General features: G+C 42.6%; 1 protein-coding gene across 10 annotated transcripts in view; it reads left to right on the forward strand.

Annotated features, from left to right (window-relative positions):
* CSMD2 (CUB and Sushi multiple domains 2) overlaps positions 1-18,866 on the forward strand; it is a 548,097-nt gene that overhangs the window by 261,474 nt on the left and 267,757 nt on the right. For all 10 annotated transcript variants that reach the window (XM_073317325.1, XM_073317326.1, XM_073317333.1 and 7 more), the window contains one exon: positions 4,352-4,464. In XM_073317325.1, coding sequence (XP_073173426.1) covers positions 4,352-4,464 — 113 coding nt within the window. The remainder of the gene's footprint in view (positions 1-4,351; positions 4,465-18,866) is intronic.

Here is an 18,866-nt window from a genome sequence, read left to right on the forward strand (position 1 = left end):
ACCAGCTTCTGTTGGTGAGAGAGACAACATTCCTGTATCCTAAACCTTAATCTCAGATCTGTGTATCTCCAAGTTTTGGGACAAGTTCAGATCCAGATCCAAGTTTACTGCTAGCACCAACCTTCGTTATAATGAACTGGAATCAGAACTGTGCATCCAGGATCACCCAGAACGTAACACAGTGGATTGGACCTTTGCTGGTACAAACAAAAATTGCTTTGGTGATACAAAGACATGAAAGGCTTGATCCAAAACCCAGGGAAGGCAGTGGAAAGATTCTCATCAATTTAGGCTTTGGATCAGACCCAAAGTTTGTACAAAAACACTTCGTGCCATGTAAGCTTTAACACCCAGGAAGGTTATAATTAGCAGCAGCACCCACAGACAAAATGTCCCTGTATATCTTGTAGAGATTTCCCCTCTTTGGGTCATAAGTGGAGCACAGTCCACATGTATAATTTCAAGTTATATTTTTTTGTGCAATTAAACTAATTATAAGATGAAGCCTTCAGGTTCTTGAGCCAGTTTCCATTAGTGAATCCCTATTTAACTGGAACCAATTAAAAAAATCACTTTAATTGCTTAACTACCCCTTATGTGGTGTTGGAAAAGCAATTTGGTGGTGGGGTTTGAAATGCTCCTCACCTGTTGTGAAGTTAATGTGGTCAGAAACCCTAGCGAGGGTGGGGATTATTATTCTTTTCTCTTTAAAGAAGCGAGACAAAATAGGAAGAATTCTTCTGCTAGTGTTCAGAATCCAGATATAATGCTACCAGCTTTTCCTCACCACAGCTTAATAAAGTGGATCAGCTGACTCATTAGCAAAAAAAAAAAAGTGGGGGGAGAGGGTATGAACCAATGGCTTTGTGATGCTCACACTTCATTAATTGCAAGTCTTCGTATGTACACATGTGCGCACACGCATATCCCCACACAAGCAATTCTCAACCCAGCTGTGTAACACTCACTCACATTGAATGGTACCTTGAGACACACGCAGCCTTCGTGATCTCAGTGGCACTATTCATCTAGCAAAGTACTACTCATCTTTAGTGATAGCAGCCCAGTGGTTGTGGATAGCCAGAGATGTGGGTTCAATTCTTGTTCTGTCACAAGCCTCTTATGTCATCTGGAGTAAGTCACTTTGTCTCTCTGTGCCTCGGTTCCCCATCTGTGAAATAGAATCATAGAATATCAGGGTTGGAAGGGACCTCAGGAGGTCATCTAGTCCAACCCCCTGCTCAAAGCAGGACCAATCCCCAATTTTTGCCCAAGATCCCAAATGGCCCCCTCCAGGATTGAACTCACAACCCTGGGTTTAGCAGGCCAATGCTCAAACCACTGAGCTATCCACCTCCCCCCGAATAGGGACAATAGCACTGACCTACTGTTCAGGGTTTTGTGAGGATAAATTCACTAAAGATTGGGAGGTGCTCAGATGCTACAGTGGCTATATAAGTACATTAAATAGACAGACACTTCTGGGTGTCCTTAAATTCCAGCTTTAGCTGTATAAGTGTTTCGAGGAAGGCCGTCTCTTCACTGTGCGTGGGTATGGTGCTTAGCACTATGAAGACTTAATCCCTGATTGGTGCTCCTGGAGCACAAATACTAGGTGGATGCTAATGACCAACAATAGCTGTGGTCGGACATAATGCTGCAGGAGGCCACCCCGCTGTGATGCAACATTTTACATTAAAAGTCTAATTTTGTTCAGAAAATAAAAATGAAGCTGATCGGGGCGGGGCGGGGGCAGAGATGAACGAGGACGTTTTGAGAAGTGGCGGATTGTGGCATTGGTGCCTAAGAGAATACAAAGGATTTAAGCAGGTGCTTAACCTTAAGCACATGAATAGTCCCGTTGAAGTCGGGGTTTGATGCTCAGATTGGGCAGTGATTAATGCCTTCAAAATCCTGTAGATGGATTAGGCAGATGTTACAAGGTGTTGATGAGTTCCATACAGAAAATATATACTGCTCGATTCTTCCAACCCACGCCTTACACAATCGTTTATATCAGTGTGAGGTGCATAAAAAACACTACCACCCTGATTTACTAGCATTTTACACTCCTATCAATAACTACACAAGGTGCAAGACAAAAGGGAATCTAGCCCATTTGTAAAGTAGCTTTGCAGAATGATCATGTACTAGGATGGACTCAATGATAGATTTCTGGCATTTAACTTTACAGACACAGGGTCAAGTTGTAGGACCATTGATTCAGAATACACAATAACATCATAGCCTCTGGGTTAAGACAAGGATTAAGTTTAATTATGCTGCCATTGTAACCATCCATAGTAACTTTCTCAAAATTGGTAATAAACAGCCCATGTTTGATCTCAGCCCAAAGATGATTATGTTTGAACTTATTTATTTAGAAAGGTTTTAAGTGAAATTGGTTCAGCTCTCTTTGAGTTATCCGTCGGTGGGAAAATGCCAGATGTGATCCATTTCTATAACATCCCAGGTTTGCAAAAATCAAATCTAAATAAGCAATAGATAAATGACCAGGAACAATCTTAAGAATTAGTATAAGAGAAACATTTTAAAGTGTGTTTCACAGTTGCCTGGAGTTGCGCCACCTGGGTGGGTATATGTTGAAGGTTAAACTTTGTTTAAAGGCTGTACAGTAGGTGGCAGAGAAGTGTTAGCTATGCAGTAAACTCATCAGGGCTGCTTCATTAACACATAGAACTGGGATGTATTGAAGTTCACCGTCGTTAGTAAATGTACTGCACAATGTCATCCCAGCAGCTTGCTGTTTGCCAGAAGGAAAGATACAAGTTATCGTTGGGATGTTATGTTGGGGTGGGATTTCTTATGTTGCTTTGGCTGTCTGGTCTGTTACTGGATGTGTTGGCTATAAAACGTGCAGCCTATCTCTGAGAACGGAATTGATTTACTGGGATTCTTTTCCTCTCGTCCAGAACAGAACTAGTGTTAGAATACTGAAATTTTTTAAATAAGTGGCATAGTCTTATAATAAAATATTTTAAATGGGCTTCTGTTAAAAGTAACTGGATTCTGTAATAGCTGAAATCATGGCAATGTTGTTTGCACTGCTATAGTAAAGGCTGTTAATACTCCTATTATAAACCCCAGTTTTCAAGGGTGCATTCGTGCATACAACTCTATTATGTAAACATTTGTTCCAGGCTAAGACATGGCACAGGACAACTTAGCTAAGAGGTTTTTTTTCTTTTCCTGCCGTGTATTAAAGCAATCAGCTTATCATTAAACAAGGAGTTGTGGGAGTAGGTGGCTCAATGGGTTGTTAATGGGATATGGTGCTTTCCACCTGTAGTTTGAGGGCTCCAGTCTTCTCCACTTTGGTGTGGATTGCATGTTATCACTGCACAAGAGCTGTTTGGTGGCCTGAGTGAAGTCAGTTGGTGGACCTGGCTCATTTCTTTACAAGAAGTAGCCTTCCTCGCACCTGCCCTGCCCTCCCCTCAATTAAAATCAGCACTCTTGTTAGCAGTCTGAACCAAGTGGCCAGGAACCAAATGACGTGGAAGTCAGACTAACCTCATCTGCCCTAGAAGCAGCTCATGTTGAGGTATGTTGGTTGAGTAACTTCTCTGCCATGCCCACACTGCCAGAAGTGCACATCTGGCACAAACAAGCAAGGCTCCTTAGCTCTGAGAACATGAACAGAGTGTCCTTAGTAAAGGATCCTGACCCTCTCCAGACATGCTCAGTTCTTGGTCACCTGCATTCCTTGTCCTAAAAATAAGAGAGAGAGGGAGACATAGCCAGTTATGAATATAACCCTTCCAATTGAGAGAGGGGGAAAATCCCTAGCACCTTTCACAGGAAAGACAGATGACTTCTTTATTTTTTTATTTTTTACAGTGGGATCAAAAAGCAGTCCTGAATGCTTTAATGACCTTCCTCTTCTGTTTCACACTCTATCATCCTGCATTCAGCAGAAGTTGAAAGGCCCAGAAAGGAGAGCAAGTGGTAGCTCACCAGTGGGTGGCTCTAGATCAGGATTTGGGATGGGGCCCTGCATTTCTTCTGGCTCATTCATCAACTAAGAATGCCTCTTGGAAGCTTTCCAGCTTGCTCTTTTGCTGGGCTGTTCCTTTGAAATGGGGATGCTTTTCCTTTGACTTCCCCTTCTGGAATGCATGCTGAACAATTTGGGGTCCTGAACCTGCACGAGTCCTTGAGGTGAAAGATGGTAACACTATGTAGGGAAATACTGTCTATGTATTTTCATTCAATTTTCTTCAGAGTGGAACAGTTCCTGGGACATCTGAAGGGCAACTTTCCGGTTAAGTTCACAGAAGACCGTTTCCAGCCACATGCATTTGACTATCACTGGTTGATTTTCTTACAGGTTTACTGGAATGAATCTGCCCGCCCCAGTAATCAGCAGTAAAAACTGGCTGCGACTTCACTTTACGTCGGACGGCAACCACAGGCAGAAGGGGTTCAGTGCCCAGTATCAAGGTAACTGCTTACTGACCTTTTTGAATCGTTAACCAATGGTTTTTTACATCCTTCCTTTCAGCTCTAGGGGGAGATGCTTTAGCTTCAAAACTACACTGACAGGTTAGCTCGGGTACTTCTTTCTTCTTCCACGTTTTTCAGTGTAGAGGGCCTGGAAGCATGAGGGCTGCTTCTACTTCGGAAATAAACCTGCATATGTATAAAATAAAATAAAAAATAGAAACACACACCCGTTTGCTCTGTTTGCACTTGCCTCTGGCCTTGGCACATTCTCTTTTTGTCAATAGAAAACGGCAAGTTAATCAGTTCGATTTCCTCATCCTGAAGAGGTAGGGAGACAGTGTCTGCAGAATGCATTTTCTCCTCACGGTGCAGTTGGGTACCTAATTTGCCTCGATAAGTGTCCATCTAAGTGAGTCTTTCTGTAATGATCCTGTCTATTGCTTTCTGCTTTCTGCTTGGCTCGGAGCAAATCTACACTACCGCACTATGTCGGTGCTACAGGAGATGCTCTCCCGCCAACTTAGCACTGGTGTGGACAGCACTTAGGTCGATGTAACTTGTGTCGCTCAGGGGTGTGTCTTTTTCATGCCCCGGAGCGACATAAGTTACATTGACTTAAGCGTAGTGTAGACCAGCCCTCAGTCAGAATGTTGGAGCCCAGATTTATTTTTACTGATCCTCATTTAGATCTCACGTTGGTTAAATCAGAAGTTCCAGTACTGAAGGTGGTGGAATAGCAAACTGGTACAATGGAGATGAGAATTAAAACCGTTGTGTTGAAGGCCTGATTTAAATTTTGTTGGTGGTAAGTCTCTCTGCCCGCTACAGAGCTACAAAGCTCAAAAGTTGCATCGGGGGGTATGATGGACAACTCAATCATCCAGCCAAAGCAACGTAAGTTTTTGGGACACTCGTGTCATGATGTCCAGCTCTCATTGGCTAGTGCACTCAGTGTGGGGGACTATCTCTAGCAGCATGTGGAGGCTGGAGAGCTTTACAAATGTGTAGAGGATATCAAATGTGTCATGTCCCCCTCTAGTGACTGATCCACAGAGAGGCGATCAGCCTGCTATCGCTGCTAATTCAGTTAATGTGGCAGAGGTTGATGCTGAAGGTCCTGGGTTCAAATCCTGGTAATGAGCCAGGGTTGGGGACTGTTACAGGAGGCCAACATGGACCACAGTTTAGCACTGGGATGTAAAGAACACTGTCTACTTGTGCTATGGAAGGAGATGGAGTTTTCTCATGTTTACAAAGAGATGCTCAATGAGTTTTTTGTTTTGTTTAAATCAAAGCACAGAGCAGGGATCTGTATGAAAAATAATCATTGGGGATGCAGTGTTCAACCCTGTTCACAGGAACAGCTCAAGGCCCCTATGCCACTTGTGTTCCACTAAAACTTTATTTTGAAGGCTTAAGTGGGATTTAAGTGACATGCAGGGTTTCTGTAGAGGGCTGAATTTCACCAGGGGTTTCTTAGGGTGTTACTGAGTGGGAATAGGTTGGGTTCAGTGGTTAGGGATGTAGTCTGGGATTTAAGACCCAACTCCAAGTCCCTTCTTTGCCACGCACTTCCTGTGTGACCTTTGGCAAGTCATTTAGTCTTTCTGTGCCTCAATTCCCTGGTCAGTAAAATGGGGATAACAGCACTGCCCTGTCTCACAGAGGTGTTATGAGGGTAAGTTAAAGGTTGGGATGCACTCCGATACTACAGTGATGGGTCCAGATAAGTGCCCAAGATAAACAGAATAAAACTGAGCACTGTAGCAGCAGCCTAACAGGATCACCTAAGGTGCTGCAGCGAAAGGGCAGAATTAATAGTTAAGAACATGCTATTATTGGTTTGCACTGCAGGGTGTTTTATGGTTATTAGTAGGCAGAACAGCCACAGTAAAAAAAAAAAAAAAACAATGAGATAAATAAATGGGGAGAGAGGCTGTTCCCACTCTTAAACATATCCAAGGTGTAGGCCCGCAGTAAGCAGAAAGCTTGCTGAGATATATCCAAACGGCACCCTCCCAAATCTTCTGAGGTTTTCTCTTTGCTACTAAGCAAGTGACATGCCTCGCCCTCGGTGATGAAGGGCTTGCCTGACATAAGGAGCAAAACGATGGTTATTCAACTGTACCCATTTGCCTCTAAGGCAATGATCATCTCCAACAAACCACCTGTGAGCTTGGCTTAAACCAAGGGGAGCTGCTTGTGACAGGATCCCCGGGGTTCAACCTGGAACTGTGGGATTGCTATGCCCCCTTAACTCTCCAGTCTGGACTGTCTCTCACAAAGCTATGCCAGTGACAAGCAGCAAACTCCTCCGGGTGGCATGATCACTCAGCCGTGAGCATGTGGAGACCCACACCCAGCTAAATTGCATGAAAGCTCTCCAACTTTTTCCAGCACTCATGAATTATACAAAGACAGACACCAGCAAATCACCCCCAGCTTTGCACCCCAGAAATATACCATCTTAAAATGCTCAAGACTCCCTTGAACAATGCAAGCTCATTAATTAGTTTGCCACCCCAACAAAGGGGAGTGGACCTACAACAGCCGTTGTTAACCTGAGCTGAGATTTCCCCATGCACTTCAAGCAAAAACCTACTGTTTTAGATAAAATACAAAAAAGATGTATTAACTATGGAAAGATAGATTTTAAGTGATTATAAGCAGTAGGCATAGAAATCAAAGTTGGTTACCTAAGAAATAAAGAATAGAGTTTAGACGGCAATTCTAACTTTAACAGACTAAGCAAGATTTGAATCAAGCAGCTTTTCTCACCCTAATAGATGTCACGGGCAGCTCGTAGCTCTTAATACACAAGCTGGCTTTCCCTCTCAGCCTGGGACCAATCTCCCCAGTTCCAAGTCTTTGTCTTCCAGAGGTTGAGATTGGGGAGGGGAGAAGCCAAGTGGTGTTGTCATTGACCGTCACTTATACTTGCTCTCCAGGTGCTAGAAAGATCCCTGTTGTGACATGGGTATTAGGCAGCCCCCATTGAGAGAGTGGATTCTTCTTGATGGGCCATCAACGCCTCTCTGGCCAGGGATAGTTGCTTCTCAGTTGCCACTGGCTGTGGGGGTTTCCCACTTACCACATACTTCAGTAACGATCATATAGCAATACTTCATAACTTCATGTACAATGATGGTATATGCAACTCAACGGGATATTGATGTTCAACAGATCAAGATGATGAAATGATACTTTACAAGGCATGCATTGTACAGAACATATAATCATATCACCGTGGTGAATATGGGAGTTCCAGGGTGCTACTTTGAGGTATTATCACACTGCTCGTTTCTCCCCCATGGGGACATACTCCTGACAGGACTCAATTCAGGAAATCATCATATTTAGGAAATCACTCGTTTAACTGTAAGCATGTGCTTAATTCCTCTTGAAGCGAACTGGACTTGTATACATGCTTAAAGTGTTTAAGGATTTTCTTGAATAGCAATGGATTTAAGCATGTGCCTTCTAGTATCAGGGCCTTTGTTAAAACCTCAGTCTGAGGTTTTCAAAATACTGTATGGACATGAATGAGTCAAACCCCACAATCCCTCTTCGTTATTACCTCCTTTTGTACAGAAGGGAAACTGAGGTTTAAATCTGTACTTAAGGCCGCAAAGGGGCAAGAGATCCCAGATGCCCTGATTCCCAGTCCCATGATACAGATACACAAAAAATCCTTCCCTTCGCATAGCTCCAGAAATCACTCTAGTGGCCTTAATCTGGGCCTTGTTTTAAAATCATTTTTCAGTTCCTCCCCCCACTACATAGCCACACTTTTAAATCAAAAAACTCTGCCGTAGCTTTTTGTTTCTAACATAGACTACTGCACGCCTTTGATGGCTCTTGATCTGACATTTTCCTTCCACAGTCATGATTGCTGCTTTCTGTTAAAACACCTGTCTGAATCATGCCTTTTTTCTTAAATAGAAAAGTAACGATTAATGTTATAATTTTCTCTGATTAGATAAATGTCAGGGGGTTCTAATCTAGCGAGCTCCTCGGAAAACGTTTTGTTGGATATAATGAGCTCTGCGTTTGTGTGTCAAGCGCTTAAAAGATTAACTTAAAAAAAACCTTCACAAAATGGCAATGAGGCAGGACCTCAATTGAGGTGGTGGAGCGCATCCCATCTGCTGCACGTGTCTTGCTCTAAAGGTGCATTTGTGTTACGACTTCAGCGCAGAATCCATTAGTATTAATGGGGCTTGGTGATTGGGCATTTTTATCCTCTGTGTGGAACCGGGAGATTTTGCTATGCACGCTTCAGTGAATTGAGAAATCAATGCGTGATATATGTGACCAAAATTACAGCCAGGTAAATGTGCTCTGGGAATCTAGAACACACATCAAGATCGCCTGGGTTGGGTTTTTGCTACAAACTCTACACTGGCTGTGATGACACATTTTGATTCCTTTGGAAGGTTTGTGTTCCAGATGGGGCTGTTCCATAGCACTCCCTGGAAGGCCACACATGGTAGTGCGAGCACTCCCTGCTTTAGTCCACAAGTTCTGGCTACCTGCCATAAGCTTGGCATCAGTCTCTACACAGTTAAATAAAAATAACAAACTCAAAATGTGTCCCTTTGTGCTTTTTAAATAAACAAACAAAAAAACCCAAAAAAGCAGACACGCCCTTTTAACTGGCCTGCTGGTGCTCAATTGGTTAGTATCTCCTCCTGGCCCTTCTAGGCCTCTGGAAGATTAAGTTGTTAGCCTGGCCTGAGCTGGTGAGTGTCAGGGTCCCAATACTTCCAGCAGGGGGCAAAGAAGGTCTCTGTTACAGTTTGTGATCTAATTCTCTCTCTATGTACTCAGCTAATCTCTCTCAAGATAAATCTTTCACTGTGTGGGTTGGTTTTACACATTTTTTAACCAGTATAATTATTATTGGTTTAGAAACTGAAATAGTTAAGATGAAATGTTACATTCTCCTAGTCTAGATGCAGCTGTACCAGAATCACTGAATCACAGAATCACAGAGCTGAAATCACTACACAGCTATCCCATCTGTCATACATAGCTTCAGTTTCTACACCAATGTAGTTATAGTGGTACGAAACCATGTGTAGACCAGCCTCTCGTCATGGAAAGAGAGAGTTTGTCTAGCTATGTAGCCACAGAGAGAGAGTTATATTTGATTCCCTTGAAATAGTTCTGAACGTTTGGTGGAAGCTAGTTTAGAGTTTGTAGTTAGAGCTGGGTGGGAAACAGTATACCTATCCACAGTGGGATGAAACCAAGATTTTCCATATTTATTTATTTATTTATTTAATTTATTTGACAGGGATCCCCACCCCCAGCTAGCCAAGAGCCCAGTGATGATGGTACCTGGGATGCACAAGACATGGGCAAACCAGGTTCAAGTCTGTTCTCTAGAGTAGGGAGTTGGACCCAGATCTCCCTTATCCTAAGAGAGTGTCCTAACCACTGGGCTATTGGCTATTCTGGGGTAGGTCTCTCTCTCGCTCGCTGCTTTGGAGCAGAAATTCTCCCCTCAGTCTGAGAAACCTTCCCTTTGAAAGTGCCCCTTTTGCAGAAAAAGTTTGGGTTTTGATGAATTGGTGTTTTTCGATTAAAAATAGTTTTGTCAAAAAAAATTCCAAGTAGCTCTATTTGTATCTCTCGCTCTCGATAAAATCTATCTCTACGTAGCTAGCTAACCCAGATAGGTTTTTGTTCCATGCTCATCATCTGAGCACCATACAAATAATAAGAAACACAGGATCTCAGATGCTCTCTGCCCTGCAGGAACTCTGTTCCTCCTTGTAGTTATGCATTAATACCACATGGGATTCACAGGCCCAACATCTGATGGCATGACCCTTGGCAGTTTTACCTGAATTTTACTTGGAATTATTGGGTTCATTGCAGCATGAATCCTACCCTTGGCCAGAACTGAAGAAATCATTGATGTGTGAACCTCTGTGAAGGGAATTTGAGGATTTTCACGCATCTCCAGTTCTCTGTAACGTGCAAATTTTCATACTTTGGATCATAGAGAATTTAGTTTGATAATGTCCAGTCCTCTCATGTGCCCCCTCCCACACAAATTCCTGCTACCTACTCTCGTCCTTCCACAATCTTGTCAACCTCAAACATTCAGAATCAAGAATTAGGGCCCAAAAATCATGAGATTTGCTTAATAGTCATGAGAATTAGAAAAACAAATTAAATTTTGCAGTCTCTTTATTTACTTTCCATTTGCGGTGTTGTTGTGGTTGTGTAGCTCCCAGGATATTAGAGAGACAAGGTGAGTGAGGTAATGTCTTTTGTTGGCCCAACTTCTGTTGGTGAAAGAGACAAGCTTCTGAGCTTACACAGAGCTCTTCCTCAGGTCCTGAAAGCTCGAAAGCTTGGCTCTTCCACCAACAGAAGTTCCTCCAATAAAACAAGTTACCTCACTCATCTTGTCCCTCTTATTTGCTTTCTGATTTTTGTGCCTTTAAGGGTCACATTTTCAATATTTTTTTCTGCAACTGTGTGAGCTGGAAACTTACTTTATTTTTTCAATCAAAAGTGGAGATTCTCACATATTCCAATGACTCCAGAAGCTAAGTCTTTAAGAAAAAGCACAGAATATCCTGAGACTCGTAGTAAGGTCATGATAGCTGGCCACTCTGCTTCCAGCCTGGTTTTCATTGTAGAGTTAGTTCCATCCTATTAATAAAGACTTGAAACGGTGCAAAGATCCCATCTTTGTCCTTTTTTTAAATGAGTTAGTGAAACCATCTTCCACCCTAGTGGGGCCTCAGAAGACTGTACCTCATCCTTTAAAAAAAAAGAAAAGAAAAGAAAAAAGTATAAGGTGGTTTTAACACAAATATTAAAGATAAATAAATACATGCAAAATAGGACACGTAATCAACCCACATGAAGCACACAGCAAATAGTTTTAATCACCAGAGATGCAAACTGAGCGGGGGATTACTATAGTGCCAGGCTTGGGTTCTGAAATGCATAGATTTTATTTGTTGTCTGTTTTCCAAGGGTAGGGATGTAACTTATTAGCATCTGAGATGCTCCCTCTCTGTGATTGTCATCTGCATTTTCAGATTATCTATGAGAAGCCTTTCCCCTTTCCAACTTCTTAAACTTGATTTTAACTTTTACCAGAATATTTTCCTTGTATGTGTCTGTTCTGATGTTCATAATTCAGGCCTTAGCTTTGAGATCTTGCTCTCTGTAAATGTACAAGCAAAGTTGCATACAATCAGGCTATAAATTAGTGCTCTTTCTATTGATGTAGACATGTATAGGAAATCCATTCCTTTCAGTAGTAATAATCAGGCTTTACTCTTCTCCAGCACCTTTCAACGTGAAGTCTCCCCAGATGCTTTGCAAAACTTAATTACATCTTCCAACACCCCTAGCAAGAAAGGAAAATGAAGCAAAGAGAAGTCAGTGGCTTGACTTTCAGAGGTGCTAAGCACCTGCACCTCTGAAAACCAGCCCATAAGTACTGGTCTGAGGTCAGTGGCAGCTCAGTGGCTAGAACCCTGAGTCCTGACTCTCAGTCCTGTGCTCAAGGATGAAGTGTTGAAAGTGAGCTAATGAAAAAGCTGCTGAGTTTAAAACAATGCTAAACGGATCTAACGAATAATCTGGCCCTCTCACCAGCACCTATTTTAGGATCCCAAATTGTTTTTTAGCTGATTGTTACCAGCACATTATTGCTTCCTATATTACTTTTTATTTTTCCCTCCCCTCCCCCCATTCAGGAAATAAATGTGGGTCTAGTCTTGGTCCAACCAAGCCGCTGCAGTGCTCTGAAGGGCAGATGATCTGTGATCTTCAGTAATGGGCTGATAAACTGTTCAGAGAAGACCTGAAAATATGACACCACATTAAAACAAAGTGCCCTCAGATATTCTTGTTCTGTCTTCATCAGATCTGTCCATCTGAATCCCAGATAACTGAGTTAGACTGCAAAGGAATACAGCATGCATTGTATTGACCTGCCAAATCCACTTTGGAGGGCCAGCCCTGAGAGTTTAAAATACAGAACCCTAATAATAGGAACCATTAAATCCCACAGGAGAATAATTTCACACTAGCTTTTCAAGGCCCCATTGTACGAGAGAGCTCCACTGTTGTAGGGGCTGTACAAACACATAGCGAGAGCCACTCCCTGCTCCAAAGAAGTTACAGTCTTAAACAGATAAAAGAAGGGGTGGGAGAAAGGAAGGATTATTGTCCCCATATTAAGGAGGGAAACTGAGGCACAAAGAGATAAGTGACTTGCCCAAGGTCACATTTGGGGTTCGTGGTGGGGCCAGGAATTGAACCCTGAGCTTCTGAGTTGCAAACCAGTGCCATAATCTCTCAAAATCCTTCTGCTCAGTGTTAGGCCCACTACAAACACCCAACCTGACTTAGAGGTGCTGAAATGCCAGAACCCTCATTGATTGCAATGGGGATTTTGGGTACTCAGCAGCTCTGAAAAACAGATATGCACATACCCAATTTAGCTATAAATGATGGCTACAATCTTTTAATTCGGCTTTTAAAACCTCAACAGAAAAGATACAGGTTTTAATTTGGCTGTTCATTCCGATAGTCAGAAAATTTACATATGGATTTCAGCTTGGATTCCAAAGCCTTTAATGTTTGAGGATGGTGCTTATACAGATTTATTTCTCTTGCGGATTGGTTAATTGCAGGCAGAAATGCATGCCAGTGGAAGGCATGTCTGCGTACTCTGCTCTGCGTGCACAATTTCCATGAGTACCCAAACCAGCAAACAATCCGCTCCAGCCATCTGAATGGTGCAGATTGCAGCCCTAGTATGCCAGCCCTGTTCCTCGGGACTGTGGTCAAGGGGTGGCATGGAGCCACAGTGGCTTGCCATCTGTGGGACAGAGGGAGTGAGTCATCCCTGCTCACAGGGATTCCTACAATCACTCGCTCTTAAGGTTTCTTGCAAGCCACCTCTGTCTGCATGCAGATCATGATCTGGCATTGATTTGGGATTGTTGAGTTCTAAGGGGGGGCGGTGGATGGTTTTGTCCCTAAGGCAAAGCAAACTCCCCCTGTGGTGTATTTTTGTTGTTGTTGTATTTGTTAGTTTTTGTTAGTTTTTGTTTGTCTTTTATTAAAAAGTAAGTCAAGGTGAGGAGGGGGAAATGAGTTTAAATTATAGGCGAAACAACAGTCCTAAAACACAAGTTCATTTGTGCAAGCCCACAAAATGGTTCAGGGAGTTATAAAATCAAATCAAATCCCCTAGCCCCCTCTCCCCCTCTCCCCCCGCAGATTCCCCCCACCTTTTAAGCAACACTTCGTAATAGAGCAAATACAGTATTGGACTTGTCAGCCAGAAGAGTCAACAGAAGGGAAAGAAGGAAACAATCTCCAATTCCACATAGAGCTCTTCAATAGCAACCACAGCAAGGGGAATCGGGGATAGTACGGACACAAGGAACAGCTTTCTGCTTAAATGCGCTCTTCCGTTTATTAAAAGGTTTTCCCATGAGAAATTCCTATTCAAAAGCAACATGAACCAGCTTTTAATACACCAGATTGTCTGCTTGCCACAACCGCTTTGTAATGTCATGCTTCGATTTGACAAGACATTGAATATTCTGTTAGATCTGTCAGTTTTTTATGTACAGCGAAACCCTCCAGAAAACAGCACAAGTTTTGTTGGACCAGTTATCTTGACATGATCCTTTGAGGTACTGTCCCGCATCTGAACCTGGAAGAACATTGGGCCTTCCACAATCTGATTATGTATTTTTGGGAAGGGGGGAGGGTTGTTCTTGCTTTCAAGTTATCCAAGTCATTAAAACAAAACAAAAAGAGAGAGAAAATGTATGTCTTGAATTGTCCTCTTTTAAATTAAAAAAAAAGGAGTACTTGTGGCACCTTAGAGACTAACCAATTTATTTGAGCATGAGCTTTCATGAGCTACAGCTCACTTCATCGGATGCATGCCGTGGAAACTGCAGCAGACTTTATATACACACAGAGGTCATGAAACAATTTGTGCTGGAAATGGCCCAACTTGATGATCACTTTAGATAAGCTATTACCAGCAGGACAGTGGGGTGGGAGGAGGTATTGTTTCATGATCTCTGTGTGTATATAAAGTCTGCTGCAGTTTCCACGGTATGCATCCGATGAAGTGAGCTGTAGCTCACGAAAGCTCATGCTCAAATAAATTGGTTAGTCTCTAAGGTGCCACAAGTACTCCTTTTCTTTTTGCGAATACAGACTAACACGGTTGTTACTCTGAAACCTCTTTTAAATTTACGCCTTTATTACTGGTAATGCCTTAAGATGTTACCAAAGTCTCCTGTGAACTTGACTTTCAAAATTATGTCTCCATGTAATGAACAAAATAAAGGATTAACTGGAAAACATATAGGAATCTCTCTCCAGTTATTATTCCTAGAGGCCGAATGCAACTAGTGTAATATAGGGCACTGAAGTCATGGGAGAGAGACTGTGGCTTACCAGTTAGAACACGAGACCAGGCCTCAATAAGGGCGATGTGGTTCTGCCCACTTTGTGACGCACTTTGTGATCTTGGGTGAGTCATTTAGACCTACATTTTCGACAGCGCGCACTAATTTGGGGTGGCTCTGTTTTTAAGGCCCCAAAGCACTAAGCGCGCTCTTCAAGTTACGCTTATAGCTGACATTCCATCAGCTTCAATAGGACTTACGCATACACTTAATTGCTTTCCTGAATCGGGGTCTGACTAAATGCCCAATTCGAGACAGCCGAGGACCTGATTTGCACAGGCCATGAGCACCTGCAGCACCCCCTGACTTCAGTTGTAGTTGTGTGTGTGCATTGCTTCTTTGAAGCCATTGGGCGCTGCAGTTGTTCTGCACTTCAGTAATATGCTGCAATCAGAAGCACTGTCAATCCTTTGTAAAGCGTTAGGTGTGTTGGGTTAAACCTTGTCTAAATCTCTGACCTCCATCCCTCATGTACGATAGCTGTGAGAGACAGCAAAACAGTCCCACCTCAGCCAAAGGGGTTCTGTGAACTTGCCCAGTAATTTGGACTTTGTGGGCGGGAAGCTCCACAGGGCATTGTTTGTGTGTGTGTCTTTGTGTGTGTGATGGGACAGAGGCAGCACAAGCAGAGAGATACACAGGGACCGAAAGAGACAGAAGCAGTGAGAGAATGAGCCAAGCAGCCGCAGGGTGGAAGCACAATAATGTTGCCCTAAAATAAAGCTAAGAGAAAAGTCTATTTGGGTACAAAGCGTCAGCTGGAAAGGCAGACTTGGGACAGCGAACAAAGAAACTGTCTCCTGCACTTTGATTCCTACTGTGTCCAGAGAAACAGGACTTGGTACGTTTCTTGTAAATAAACAAGACCACATCAAAAGACTCCACTATCCGTTTCTGTTCTCATCTAGAACACTTGCAAGGCCCTGAACTTTGACGGGCTGCTTGGGTCAAAAGGAGCTAACGAGAGAATATCCCAGCCACGCCCACAGAGTCCGCCATAAAGGCTGTTTGTCCCACTGGTGTCAGTCAGGTGTGGAGTTGTGGATGGAAAGCATTAAATTTCCCTGTAAAATTAGAAATTTCTTTTCAAAGATGAAGGACAGAAAAAGATGTGTTCGATCAGTTGATGAATTCCCTGCGAGCATATGACAGGCAAAAGATTCATTTTTATCTGTGTGCATTTCAGAGCTACCAAAAAAAAATCCTCAAATGTCACTCATACAATAAGATGCATGATGAAGCCGTGCAGGAAGTAGAGGAGAATTTGGTTTTATAAAGCTCCTTTCTTATTTAAGGTGCCCCAAAGCATTTTACAAAGCAATGAGTTAGATCTCGTAAAGTCAGGAGCCATTATGCATCCTGTAATAGCTCAAATGGCACTTCAGACATTTGGAGTTGACTGTATTTTATTGACAGAGAGGGAATGTTGCCCAGGACTATGGGGTTGTCCCTTAGTTGCCTGGTAAGTGCCAGAGGATCATTAACTTCTGCCTGCAGAGTCAGCTGGGGCAGGTAGAATGGGACCTCAATTTAAATTTCGGCCAAATTACAGCACTTCTAGCCATGCATCAACCCTTCATTACTGCACTGCAGTGTTGGCATTCGAGCTGAGAGCTCCAGTTCTGTTGTGATGCTGCAGACTTGTGTAGGAATTTCTCCTGCAATAGAGATGGGAAAGGACTCCATTATACTGTATATGAAAGAGATTCTTCATTGAGGCTGCAGGTTGCAGAGAGAGCCTGCCTTTTTCTCCGGTTCTCTAGCTCCCAGGCTCACTAAATACAGCACAGTGCCACCCCAAAGGGCTCCCCTAAATCCTGGCCTGGTTTAAAGCATTGTGGAAAGGACTGCTGACTAGTGTACAGTGTGCATCTGTACAGAGGGCACAGGTAGTCTTTGTAGCCCAATGTCATATATTATACAGGGGCATATTCCATCCATGAGATGATTTGCAAGATTGGATCTAAAGTACCAGTGTTTGCATACTCCTTAGCCAGTGAAGATTCTGACAGGGGATTCGGTGTGCGGCAAAGGATTAATTCCTTCAGTATAAATAACATCTGGTTAAATGGATCTGCATTTCTGTTGCGAATAGTTTACGCTGATAGGAATTACCTCCAATTTTTGTGGAATGATGGTAAATATGGATCTGTAAAGAGTGGGTTACTGGTTAGTGTAAGTAACAGATGCTTTTGAATTGCTATGCTTGTTTCCTAGCCATTTGTGAAGTGTCCACGCGATGCTTTGCTGTCTTCACACAGACTGTTTACTCCACATATACTTTCCAAAGAGATTCTTCCCTCCCTCACCATCATGGTCCCCTGAGACTAGCATTAGACCTCTTTTGACCTGCTTCTATATGAAAAGGTTTTATGGGAAAAACCCAGACCAAATGCAACAGGATTTCAATCATTTTCTTACATCAGAACTAAATTTGCCCTGTGCCTTTAACAGTGTATCTAAATACCACTGCCCTCTAGTGCCTGGAATGTGATAGATCACCTCATGCTTTTTCAGTTCTCATTGCTAGCTGGAAATTTGCATTTAGTTTCAGTTTTTGAAAACCAAAACAATTCAAGGTTTCCAGTTTTCATTTTTCCCATTCTTTCCTTTTTGACACTGATTGCAATCAAACGAGTAATGTCCTGGGTTTTTGGGGTTTTTTTTTTCCTGTCACTTTTTTTTCCCCTCTCCCACCATCCTCCTTCCCCTTTTTCTTCTGTTTCTTTCCCAAGTTTCTCCAATGTTGTAAAATGTACAGGTCAAAGAATGAACAAAACATTAACTGTGAGACTGCGATTTTTCCAAAGTTGAGGGAAATTTTGGAAAGTTACCGATTCGCTGAGGTAGAAATAGCTCCTTGGCTTCCCAAAACAGTCTGGGATTTTGCAGATGAAGTTAGCATTTTGGCATGCAGCAGGTTTGCTGTTAACTAAGGACTCAGGAGACACTGGATTGCCTATATCCAGGCGTCAGTATGCTATATGACCGTAGAGGAGTATTGTCAGTTAAGGCATTCTGAGACAGGTGTATTCCTTAGCATATCTGCAACTGGTTTATATTTAAACAAGATTTGTGTGTGTTAAGTTTTCCTCTCAAATCAGCATACTGTTCATTATTTTGCCCCACCCAAAAGATGAAAGCCATTAATGCTTGTAGGAAAGACAGGAGTTGCCTAAGCCCACATACTTATATATTTATGACTGTGGACCTGATCTCAGCTTGATATTTTGATTGCTTTATTTTAAGATAAGGAAAAAAATCCCTCAAAATGCAATAGGCTCATGAAAAAGTGAAAAGGTGCCAACAGACATGTAGGGCAGAGAACGTGTTACTTGGGGTAAGCGTCAAGAAAAGGTATTTGACATCTCCCTGCCTGAAGTTCTAGCACACAGATGTATTAGCAGGTTTTGTTTTAACACACACACACACACACACACACACACACACACACACACACACACACACACACACACACACACACACACACACTGATTAAAATTCCCCCTAGTTTTAGTCATAATTTTTCTTGACAACCTTTAGAAATTTGCTAGTGTAGAGATGAAAGCATGAAACAATAAAGTGCACAAAGGGAACCACTTGAGATGAAATATAAACTGGCTGAATAGATGAAAATAAAACTACAATGGAAAGAATCTTGTCAAATGACTCTGGGCGCTTTGCTTTCAGAGGCAAGATTACTCTTTTCCCGTACCAAAACCAAAACCCCACTAAAATCTGCTCTCCTAGCCCCCCAAACATGGCACTACTGCTCGTGAAAAAGCCACCCCCCCGCCCCGCAACGACAATAGTTACACGGACCTAAGTGCCAGTGGAGACAGTGCTATTTGTGCAGGAGAAGTTCTCCCACCTACGTAGTTGGGGGTGGATTAATTAAGGTGACCTCAAGCAGCTACA

Source organism: Lepidochelys kempii, chromosome 19 (genome assembly GCF_965140265.1).
Source record: "Lepidochelys kempii isolate rLepKem1 chromosome 19, rLepKem1.hap2, whole genome shotgun sequence".
Taxonomy (NCBI): domain Eukaryota; kingdom Metazoa; phylum Chordata; order Testudines; family Cheloniidae; genus Lepidochelys; species Lepidochelys kempii.